At 32.4% G+C, this 11,974-nt stretch overlaps 1 protein-coding gene across 3 annotated transcripts; it reads right to left on the bottom strand.

Annotated features, from left to right (window-relative positions):
* Positions 1 to 856: 856 nt before the first annotated feature.
* On the bottom strand, positions 857 to 9,373 carry LOC115973863 (nicotinate-nucleotide pyrophosphorylase [carboxylating], chloroplastic). 3 transcript variants are annotated; one of them, XM_031094104.1, is made up of 11 exons: positions 9,270 to 9,373; positions 7,915 to 8,158; positions 7,696 to 7,844; positions 7,280 to 7,413; positions 7,136 to 7,199; positions 6,940 to 7,022; positions 5,126 to 5,209; positions 4,877 to 5,029; positions 4,369 to 4,545; positions 3,064 to 3,131; positions 857 to 1,173 (listed from the first exon to the last, which is right to left on the bottom strand). In XM_031094104.1, the coding sequence occupies exons 2-11, from the start codon at positions 7,971 to 7,973 to the stop codon at positions 1,077 to 1,079; spliced, it is 1,068 nt and encodes a 355-aa protein (XP_030949964.1). In that variant the 5' UTR covers positions 7,974 to 8,158; positions 9,270 to 9,373; the 3' UTR covers positions 857 to 1,076. The 3 variants fall into 3 exon arrangements, with proteins under 3 accessions (XP_030949964.1, XP_030949969.1, XP_030949976.1); XM_031094109.1 differs by having other exon boundaries at positions 7,696 to 7,835; XM_031094116.1 differs by lacking the exon at positions 7,915 to 8,158.
* Between the last annotated feature and the right edge of the window lie 2,601 nt (positions 9,374 to 11,974).

Raw genomic sequence — 11,974 nt, 5'->3', positions numbered from 1 at the left:
CCAGGATTTAATTTTAGAGTAACTTACAAATTATACTCCTACAGTTTAGGAGTATGTATTTAAATTTTATATTCTGAAATTTCATAATTTAGATTTTACCTCTTTAATGTTTGGGAGTATTTGAATTTTACATTCTAACGTTTTAAAATTTTGATTTACCCCCTAAAGTTTGGAAGTGTTTGGATTTTACACCCAAAAATTTTGAAACTTTAAGATGTAAAATCCAAATTTTGAAACGTTAGGGTGTAAAATCCAAACATCCCAAATTCACAAGGTAAAATCTAAATTTTAAAATTTCAGGATGTAAAATCTAAACACTCCAAACTTTAGGAGTGTAATTTGTAATTTACCCCTAATTTTATAGTCTTCCATAACAAAGCATGTTTCTTAGTTAAACGAGTTACCATTAAAGCTTAACTACTTGCTGTTTAAACTAAACAAGAGTTTGAATTAGAACTTCATAGTTAAAATTATCCAAGTAGAATATAATTTGAAAATACAATTAAGACTTTTTTAAATACAGGGCGTGGTTTGTGTTTCGGGCCATGAGCTATTGAGCTCACATGCATGTACAGACAGCATACTAATGTAACTGTACCTCTACAGCACTAATCAAGGGATGCCTAGCACAGTTCCCAGAGTTCTTAATGGTTTGCCCTAGGACCTGGGATCTTTCTTACAACATGTGAACCCCATAAATGTGTGGACTTCATATATTGTGAGACATGATGCCTATACAAGATGCATGAGAAAAATTATTGCTTGGAGCTAAGGTTGAACATGTCACTCTTGAAATGTATAGGGACTCAACTATATTGGCAATCATTTAATTTTCAAAGAGGTAATAGATATGAGATTGTCTTACAAAAATCAAGTTCACATTTTTATTGATATGTATGCTTAGCATGATGTGTAGTCTATACATACCACATTTCGTGTCCAATGCACAAAAAGGATGAAGTGATCTGGTGTTAGCAAGACAAAATGATTAAGGTTACCAGCAGGAAACTGAATACATTAACAAAAGGACCCCAAAAAGAAAAAAGAAAAAAAAAAAAGAGTGATATGAAGGACAGTCAAGCTCGATTTGTCCGTCTACCAACTAAAAGGGCCAACTCTGTATCAATCTTGAGGGAGATGTCAAGTGCTTTTACAGAATGTGTTAATGCACCGCTGCAAAACAAAATCAAGCAGAATAGTGTAAATCATACTATGAATATTAGTATCATTAGTAGCTTGTAAATTGATGGCGAGTACTATGAAGAACAAAATACTTTGATTAATATAACAAGCTGTGTCTCCAACCTTCAGTGTTACTAATTATATATGAAGTGAATCAGATTCAACTTCTAACCAAAAAGAAAATGAAACCGGTGACACTGGCAACCCGTGTAATGCATGCATTTCTATAGTAGTTATTATGGACTGTATTTATAATCGGAGGTAGTGTTGCAATCCTATCCCATGCTATGCTTTCCCATATTCTAAAAATACTAACCGTGTTCAAAAGTAAATTCAACTAATTTCCATCATTCTAGACATAAAGTTTATCACCAAATATGTGACTCTCCTATGCCATGACACTGACACGAAGCGACAGTACACCCTGTCAATCAGCAGTTGTGCCACTAAGCTCACACCAACATAACATCCTAAGTTATGAGCAATACTTCCACAACCAATGCAGCCAAGAGCCTCAGTGGCATTACCCAGTTCTTCCCATAGGGAAAGCTTAGGTTCAAATGCAGTGGTACACTCTGGGAAAGGTAGGATTTTAGTCAGGGGGGATTAAAAATAAAAATAATTTTAAAAATAGAAATCTATATGATCAAAAAAGATATGTAATTTTCATGAAAAATATATAATAAATGTAAATTATAATTCTTTTTCTCAAGTGTATACATACAAGTATAAATTTCATAAAATTAAAATAATTGATATGTATAGTTTACACTAAACAACAAGTTAACTCAAGTGATCAATCTATGCATAAAATTTATGTAATTAGATTACTTAAAAGTACATTGAAAAAATATATCAATATAGAACGTGAAAAGTCTTTTATGTGCTTTGATTGTTTTAAAAAATTTAGAGCATCTGAGCATCTAAACTTTATCTCTTTCAATGATTCAAAATTTTGGTTTTATAGTAAAAACCATTGAAAGCATGACAGAGGTGGGCAGCAGAATTTAGGAAAAAGAATAACTGACAAATTTTTCTAAGTGGCTGCACTGACTTGGTTGTGGAAAAACCATTGTTCTTTTCTTTTCTTTTCCTTTTTTTGAGTTTAAAATGCAGGTCCCACAAATGCTTATAATAAACAAGAACATTGGGTTTGGGTTTGGGGAGGGAGTGGATCCCATGATGTAGAACAATGAATGCTCCTATATAAAAAACGCTGAACACTGTAATCCAAAATTCCAAATTGATATAAAAAAAAATTCTTCAAGAAATTTTAGGAAAACAAAGCAGAAAATAAAATAATCTACAAATCAGCACTTAGGATTTTCTTGGATTCCGCACAAAGCAGGGATAGGAAATCTAGAAATCCAGCACTTAGGGTTGCCTGGAATTAGAACCAAGTCATTGGAAAAATCTCAATAGAAATTTTATTCATCATAAACTTGTACTCGTAGGAGTACAATAACATACTTACATAGAATACTAGGACTAAATCCTAACCCTAATTGATTTTTGAGCTCGATTTGGGGAGGTTTTCTTTTTTTGCTAAATGGTTTTGGGGAGGGGGTTGTAATAGGCACTTATGGGGTTTTGCGTGCAGTCGGGGGAAGTTGATTGTCTCCCCTTGGCTCCATCATTGGTGAAACGTCTCCATTATCAATGGAACTAACCATTCCTTATGCAGCAACATGACAATTTAAGGAATCACACTATATCTCACTTCAAAAGGAGTACATCCCCCTTAATGAGTTGTAACTTCTATACACAACCCGTTGCTCTTGTCAATTGGATAATCTCCATTGGACAAGTTGAACAGCATAGCTCCTACAAAAAACAACTCTATGGTCTGTTTTTGGTAATTAAGGATTAAGAGTTGAGTACCTGGAAATATAGGTCACTCCAGTTTGTCCAATTTTGTGTATTGTTTCAAGAGTAACATTGCCTGATGCCTGTCACCATGAAACAAACCAACCCCTAATTAGCTTTGAAAAAGGTACACAATAAGTAATTCATCTTAGAAGTTATCATCAATTCATCTAGAAGTTATTATCATGCAATTACAAGATAGAGTTCATAATATATGGTAACAAAGAATATTGCAATCGATGCTCTAAGCAAATAACAATGATGATGAGGAAATGAGTGCTGGTTAAACTAGATTTGAAGTGATGGAAAAATAATGCAAAAAATCAAATCATGGGGTTAGGGCTTAAATGACAATGACAAGATAATGAAGCAGTTATTCAGGAATGACAAATTGTTATTGTTGCACCTCTCCTCACAGGCTTCAATTAACCATGAAGAGCCATTACATTGAGGTAATAACATGAGAATGAGGGAAATGTAGAATGTCGCTAAGGAAGTGTAAAGATTATGCCTGAAGCTTTGAGTTCGTGTTAGTCAAAGAATACACCTATATAAGAGATTGCAGAACTGAATAGACAAAGTACCTCTCTTTCATTTGTGCTAGTCAGAGAAATATTTATGCACTTTAGAAAAATAAATAATCTAACTGGAAGATAGATATCGGTTACAGCTCCTGTTAATTCCACAGCTAACATAATACACACAGATTTTGGTACTGAACTACATACCATTCCCAATTTCTTCCATGAACCATCAATTGTTTCAGTCATTCAAATTGCATCAATTACCAACTATGCAAACAACAATTGCTGATGTGAGATGCTTTTTCATACACATCCTTATAATGTTGATGTGTATGTCAGTCCATGATTGTCCCACAAAATTGAAAGATATGGAGATTTTTAATTTAACATAAAAAGAGAGTAAATAAATAAATAAATTGTGCTTCCTAATGAGTGGACCAACCTAATCTATATTACTAATACTTGGTGTAAATTTGGTTTTGTGCCTTTGTATCTCCTAATTTCTTTTTTTGATAAGTAACCTTTGAATGTCCTAATTTCATTAGAGTAACATGTTTAATGTGCCATGACAATATTATAAAGATATGTGTACAAAATAAATGTCTACCACATTAGTGATTACAATTTGCATGGTAACAGTAAAGCAATGTAAAGATAGCATCGAAGTGCTTTTAACTTCAAGGACTGAATTGGAACAATGAATAGTTTAGGAATGACATTGATTCCTGAAACAGAGTTCACTGACCAAAATCATATTTTGACCAAAAATAAAAGAATAACTTAGAATATTAGTTACCTCAGTCTCATATTTCCCATTAATCAAATTCACAGCTTCTTTAAGCATAGATACATCTACATCTCCATTTGGTAGTGGCACAACCATGTTATCCAACATTATCCGAGTCAAGGAAGTCTTTGTTTGAGCTGCATAATGTAACACCTCATGTACTTCCTCAAGTGTCCTAGTTTCAACCTGTGGGGAAATTTAAATAAATAAAAATTATGTTGTAACAACCATAGTTCCTGCCAAAACAAATTCTGCACATGCATGTGAAATTAGACAGATGCTATACACACACACACACACACACATAGAGAGAGAGAGAGAGAGAGAGAGAGAGAGAAATCTGCTGGAAAACTTGACAAAATAAATGGGAGGATATCAAACAAATGATTGATGAACACTTCACTTAAATGCAACCAAGAAACAATTAGAATAAAGAAACTTCACATTTTTTACCGTTGCTTGTAGATACTTGACATACTTTAAAAACTGTCTAAATTTTAAAGGTAGAGAATACTACCTCAACTTCCATTTTAAGGTTCTTCTGCTCTAAATACAAGTCAACAGATTTAACAGCATTTGTGATGCCTCCAGCTATTGATATGTGATTATCTTTTATCAATACCATATCAAATAAACCCATTCTATGGTTCCTCCCTCCACCAATCAGTACCTATAATGACAGAAATCTACAAGGTCACAAAAAAATTTTAACAGAAATTGGAGGAGAATTGTAACATTCAAGTAAAAGCAACGAAATGATCTATACCGCCCACTTATCCACCAAACGTAAACCTGGAGCAGTTTTCCTCGTCTCTAAAATACATGCAGGGTATGCAGCATCTGCCATTTCCTGCAGAAAACAAGAACATGACCATAAATGTCTCCTTCAGGCTTTACACATCTGTCAGTGATTATGTATGCCAATAAGATTTAACTCGGTTCAGTTTGCCTTAAATTGTTGTACTATAAATCTAACATCTAATTTGGATATTTATATAAGATTCAAAAATTTAAATAATTAGAATATACCTTGTTCAATCTTAGCCACTCAACAAAAATTATGTATGATCATATTTTTTAATCATATGTGCAGGTATATGAGACCCATATTTTGTTATCACCCAACTTAAAACCTAAAACTTGACAGATGAGCAACCAAGGTAAAATTGTAAAACTTCAAGAAAGGATATAGAGATCAAGTACTTCTCAAAATACAATTTGTCCTATATTAGTCTTTTTAATAAGTAATGTGGAAATATAAATTAAAAGGAAGCTCTTAAAAAGAAGCATCACTAGAATTACAATCAAAGATTCAACATATCCATGAAATCAACTGTAGATTTACAGGAACCCCCACACCACCCCCCCCCCCCCCCCCCAAAAAAAAAAAAATTTGTGCACCAATCTAATAAAGAGTGCACGCACAAAAAAAAAAAAAAAAAAAAAAAGACTTAATTTCCAATACAGGTCTCTCCACTCTATCAATTATTCCACTCCCTCCAAATTAGCCACATAATACAATGAAGGGTCGCAGACAACAGACTACTGTTTTGATGCTTTCTATACATCCATATCCAACAGGAGAAGACATCTATCACATTAAGGCAGCATCACCCAATCCACCCAAAAGACCATAACTCAAGCACAACAAGTCGATGGTGCAATAAATCATTCATAGATGAAACCCCACTAGCCATATACATGCAACACTGGTTAACCAACACCCTTTTCCTTTTGATTTGGTTATCTATGGTTAAAATCTTACCCAACACTGTAGTCCACACATAGAAAGCCACCATTTTAGGTATCTTATTATTCCAGAAACACCTCTACGACCCACGGGAAAGACCTTTTACTAGCACCTCCCAGGAATTCATGGTAAAATCAAACACTACACATACCAGAAGTTCAAAACTATAAGGTCTCTATCTCATGCAATCATCCCCTTTGGAAAGAGAAATCCGAGAATATAAAGAATCCATCAGAAATTCTATCCCCTCTAGTGCCCAATCATGAAATTTATGAATGGCCTTGAGATTCTGAAAAGAAATTCTGTCCTCTCTAGAATATAACAAAATGGATACCGAGGCTTCCATATTCAACACAATTGAGTATCATTCCAGGTATACTTCTTTTAATGCTAAATCACACACCACACATTGGGACAAAATCTGATTGTCCTACCATCCCCAACTTTAAAGTATATGAAATTGTGAAACTTGTCCCGGTCAGCTCTAATTCCTTTCCATAGACTACACCCATGTGGCCTACGCATTTCCAAAGTATACCAACCAGCTCCCAAAACCCCATATTTAACAACTACACATCTACAGAAATGGTCTTCCTCCCCATAACCACTTACCAAGCAGGGGTAGGTTAAATATTAGTCTGATCAAGCAATGACAGTAGGCTACACATACGGGCAAGAAAGGCAAGTAATCATGATTCACATTGAATTAGTTTGTGCTATAGTAAAAATGCATGTGAAAAATTATAGCAACCTGTGAATCAATTTGCATTTACCGCGGCCCGGGGGGGGGGGGGGGGGTTGGGGTGTGGTGGGGAAGGAGAGAACTATACCTTTGTTAGAGTTGCTATTCCACTCATCCTCTGCATAAAATTTAGTGCTACTCTTTCAGCTACAACAATGTTGTGTGCCCGTCCTGCATATAAATTGGTAAGGTTAATAAGCTTCTTTTTTTTCTTTTTCTTTTTTTTTTTAAAGGGAATTTCTAAGGTACTGATAATTCCTTTTCTTCTTGCCTTCTTGACTTACCGTAAACTTTTCCAAACTGCAGTCCTTTATGAACACAATCTCCATCTTTTTGAGACCACTCCACCTGACATTAAAATGTACATTTAAAAATGACCAAGCATGCAAACCAAAATAAACTACATACATATTGCAGTTCCTTTATACCTTCAAAGAAGGATCAACCTCACGAAATACCATCTCTGCAAGTGCAATTCCAGCAATAATACCATCTTCCTTTGCCAAGAAATTAGCTTCCACTTCCATGTCAACAGGAATGGTGGCCATACTTGTCACATCCCCTAAAAATAATAGTATCATGCATTATTAAATATTTACTGTTGGTTATAAGAGCCTTTTCTATGTTAAAAATGTAAAAATCATTACAAAATGTCTGCCTTAAGTCCTTGACTCAGAAACAAAATAAGGCCAGATATTATATTCATTTGTTAAATGGTAAGTTATAGACACACCTAATTGACATTCAAGTCAGAGTTCATTGGCTCAAATATTAGATTCATTAAAATCAGTGGGTGAGGGTAATTGGACAAAAACAATAGAAGATAAGACAAGAGAAGGTAAACCTTGACCCCCGGCATCTTCAGCAAGGGCTAAGTTGATGATTCCCTTCAAATCATAGGTAGGGTGCAATGGAGGCTTCAAAGCCATGGATTCAAATGATATGCTGGGATTTCTGGCAGTCACAGCCACCCTAACAATCCGTCTGCAATGGCTGGATAATTAAAACAAGGTGAACCAACAAATTTATTAAACATACTTGAGCAATATATGCATAAACGAACCTTGATGTTGTAAATAAGCAAGGCACAACTATTGGAGAAACAGACAGAATCCGAGCCATTAATTGTTTGTTTTTGACGCTCTTAAGAAGTATGCAGTGTTTTGCTCAGCTCTTTTATTCTATTCGTCAAGCATCTTCGATTACACAACGCCACTCATGTTCTTTTAAGTGATGAGAAAATTTCAAGAAAAGATTAGACTAACAGCTTGTCTCTTATTCAACAAAGTCAAGGTGAAGCCCATTTCCTGAAAAAAAAAATTACCAAAAGGCATATATATAAACAACTTTTTTCCTTTATCCCCACCCAAAAAAAGAAAAAAAAAAAAAAAAAATCAAAAAGTATTAATGCATAATTTTCAGAATTCCTTTCCTATCTAAAGATTGTAGTATTGGACATTTAAGGACACAACCATCGTGTCCAGTTGTGTATAGACAATTATCTACAATTTAACTCACTTACCTAAAGCATATTTTACTACACAAGAATGGTTGACATTTTTTTAACAGGTAGATTACAGTTACACACACCTAGAGGGTTTTGAACCCATAAGCCATAATTTCTCTCCACCTTATCATACATGGTGTCAATGAAAAAATTAGAACAGAAAAACAATGTATGCTCTTCTATCCTAATGACATATGCTGTAGCGTTGTGAAAGCAATTAGCCAAGTGCGCCCTGAGTGAGTATTTTGTGCTAAGGGACCTTGATTTCCTTTATCCACTGTGAGAAAGTAATAAAGGTTGGGAGATTTCCCCTATAAGCACTTTTTTTTGATAAATAACGAAATATCATTAATCAAAAAGACCCAGGTACACCGGGAGTGTACATGGATTCAAGCATAACAAAAAGATTAGACTTTCCCCTATAAGTTCATATGATCTAGTTGCCTGTTTTATTCACCAAAACTGTTCTAAGTTTCTGTTAGCATATTGGCAGAGAAACTAAGTGTGCAACTTGGTGCCATCACAAGGCAGAAATTTTGTGTGTAAATTCTGCCCTGTGATGCAAGGAGAGGAAATGTCATTGGCCAAATGTGTCATAAAATGTTTTCAATAGAATTGAACAAATTCATCATTTCTATAGCAGCTTTATACTAGCTATGGTTCTTCAATCAAACAAAACACTAATAAACACACATGAACTCAGGCACTTTTTTTTTGTTCTTTGTTCACAACCATTTCTCACACACACACGCACACATATATAATAGATTCTTGTTTTGAGTATGAAAAGAAGCAAGAAATATGCTAAATGATTTATTAAGTTCCAATAAAAAACAATTGATAAGATATTCAGAAAATTCATCATAAACATCATAAGATTAGGCACAAGAGGTGTTTATTTTTTGTTTTACCTGATTGGAAATCAGATAGTGAACGTTTTGTGAGTGCGAGGCCTAACTGATTATATATAGAGTCTGAAGCAAAAACCTTAAAAAAAAAAACAGCAATGGGAGAGAGAGACCAAACTCATTTCCACCTGCTGCTATCCGAAATAAAAGGTTAAATGACAAATTGACTCGCGCGTGACTTTCGGAAATGACAAAAACACCCTCAAATGAGATTGTGGGGGCTGCGGCGTCAGGAATGACATAAGAGTCAGGCCGGAGCAAAGAGCATGTTACAGATCACAACATTTTAACGGCGCAGCTCAGGGTTTGTCTGTTTGTGCCATGATTTTTTTTTTTTTTTTGAAAGATTTGGGCCATGATTTTAAGGAGCAAGTAATTATTTTTTTATTAAATATATAAATAAATAAAACTTACTTTTATTATCTAATTGGCACTCTGCCCATGCGATGGATGACTTAATCAAAATTTATATATAAATAATTTTTTTATTAATTTACTTAAAATAAATGAATATTTTACTTTTAAGTTACATAATTAATGGATGTTGGGTAAGACTAAAGTATCATAAAATGCATATATATATATATATAAACAAAACTTAGGTACAGTATCTTAGATGTTGTTCCTTAAATTTCTTTCTTAAGATTTATCCATGTAGCTATTTAACTAAAAAATGCACTTCTATCCCATGAGAAAAAATTCACATGACAGAATTTTAAAAAGGGAACTTAAAGAACAACACCTAAGGATTGTACCTAAATCTCTCTCTCTCTCTCTCTCTCTCTCTCTCTCTTTATATATATATATATATATAATATTGAATGGAAGATGGTAGAGGTACCTAAAATATATATATATATATATATATATATAAATATAAAATGGTTTTCAATAATACATTGAACTTTAAGGCTCAATTAATCACATATATTTAAATGGAAAACCCTTGAATTTAATAGTTAAAAACTATCCAAAACAATAATTGAAATCATGTTTAAGTGAAACCTCAAGTCAATAATTAAGAACAATCTAAATTATTAAACATTTAAAAATTTGAAGTAAAGAGAGACTCACATGAGAATTTAATTGTTGTCCTTAAAATCATGGAAGACTGCACCAAAACTTGAAGTGAGTTCCACCCTACCAAGTTTTAGTTTAAACTTAAAGTTTAAGTCTTGTGCGTTGCACGCTACATGTGTGTGTATATGCATGAAAAACTATCTGAATTTAACATTTATTGTAGAAAATAGGTGGTGTAGTTTTACTCCTATCTAGCTAATTCTTGTTATAATCTCTTGTGTAGCGTGTATATATGCATGAAAAATGATTTGAATTTAATATTTATTATAGAAAAAGAGGTGGTATAGTCTTATCCCTATCTAGCTAATTCTTGTTATAATCACTTTGCTTTGCAGGAAGAGAGAGAGACCCTTCTTTTGAAAAGAAAAAAAAAAAAGAGTTAGCGTATAATAAATAATAGCTAAGATATTAATCTTTGGAAGTGGTATCTCATACAGATTAGTATTTCAATTGTGGGTTTTGGTAGTTACACATAGTAGTTAATAATTAGAAAATTACTTTGAAATTTTTTTAAACCTATCCCTTAAAAAAAAGGTTTAGTGGAGTTTAAATCACATTAATAAATTATCTCTCTATTCATTTTTTTTTTAAATCATGTTAATAAAAAGTTACTGATAAAACTATTATTAGTAAACATTTCTTAGACTTATCTATTTAGCTTTGTTGCCAAATTTATATAAACTTTTTTTTTTTTTTTCTGAAGAATATAACACAACCAAAAACTTATAAACAACAATTTACATAATCAAACTTATTCATAATTTAAAATTAAGAAATTAACACAAATTATAAATTAAGATATAAATTTAGAAAAAGAACAAAGAATAAACCTGTTTGTTTTCTCTATCACTTTGAAAGATGAAAGTGTATGTAACTAAAACTTGAACCAATTATTGTAGAAGAGAATAAATGAGTACAAAAGTTTAATATTATGAATTGGGTTAAAACGTATGTAAGAAGTTTTTATTAATTTTTTTGAAATTAAAGAAAAATAGCTTGAGCAAAATGAAAAAATAATACGGAGTAATGAAGAAAGAATGCATACCTGTCATGGGATTTAGGCATTCACATATTAGAATAAACTTCACTTCAAAAATGATATAAATATATATATATATATATATATATATATTAATATATAGGTAGAGTTTCATTCGATACAGAATTTAAATCCTATTGGAATTAAGATCTATAATCAATTTGTTTGTTGCTATCTCATAAATCCCATAAAAGGTGGTTTAAAAAAAAGGGTCATATGAATAGAAAGAAAAAAGAAAACATTTTTTTTTTACGGAAAAAATGAAACTTTTCTTTTATAACCAAAAAAAAAAAAAAAAAAAAAAGACAAACGTCATTTTTTAGAAGAACAAACATTTATTATATATTGATACTTTTTTCTTGGAAGAAGAAAGAGAAGGTGTTTACTTTAAACTCAATTACTTATTACCTTATTTACAATTTTTTTTTTTTTAACTTTATGCAGAAACATTTTTGGTAAATCAGTATGAACAATAATTATCTTAAAAAAAAGTCATGTGTGAAGAGGAAGATTTTGCTGTTGAATACGTTGTTTTGTTTTTTTTTTTTTTTTTTTTTTTTTTATTTTTTTTTTTTTTATGAGTGTAACG

This window comes from Quercus lobata, chromosome 1 (genome assembly GCF_001633185.2).
Source record: "Quercus lobata isolate SW786 chromosome 1, ValleyOak3.0 Primary Assembly, whole genome shotgun sequence".
Taxonomy (NCBI): Eukaryota; Viridiplantae; Streptophyta; class Magnoliopsida; order Fagales; family Fagaceae; genus Quercus; species Quercus lobata.
The sequence above is the reverse complement of the archived record's forward strand: the minus strand, read 5'-3'. Positions and strand labels throughout refer to the sequence as shown.

What these genes read in the sequence shown, in the direction of transcription:
- LOC115973863 (XM_031094104.1), bottom strand. Translation starts at nt 7,973, where the DNA reads ATGGCTCGGATTCTGTCTGTTTCTCCAATAGTTGTGCCTTGCTTATTT. An exon ending in TGCTTATTTACAACATCAAG is followed by an intron (nt 7,845 to 7,914) that starts GTTCGTTTATGC and finishes TTAATTATCCAG; the next exon opens with CCATTGCAGACGGATTGTTA. An exon ending in TGAAGATGCCGGGGGTCAAG is followed by an intron (nt 7,414 to 7,695) that starts GTTTACCTTCTC and finishes TATTATTTTTAG; the next exon opens with GGGATGTGACAAGTATGGCC.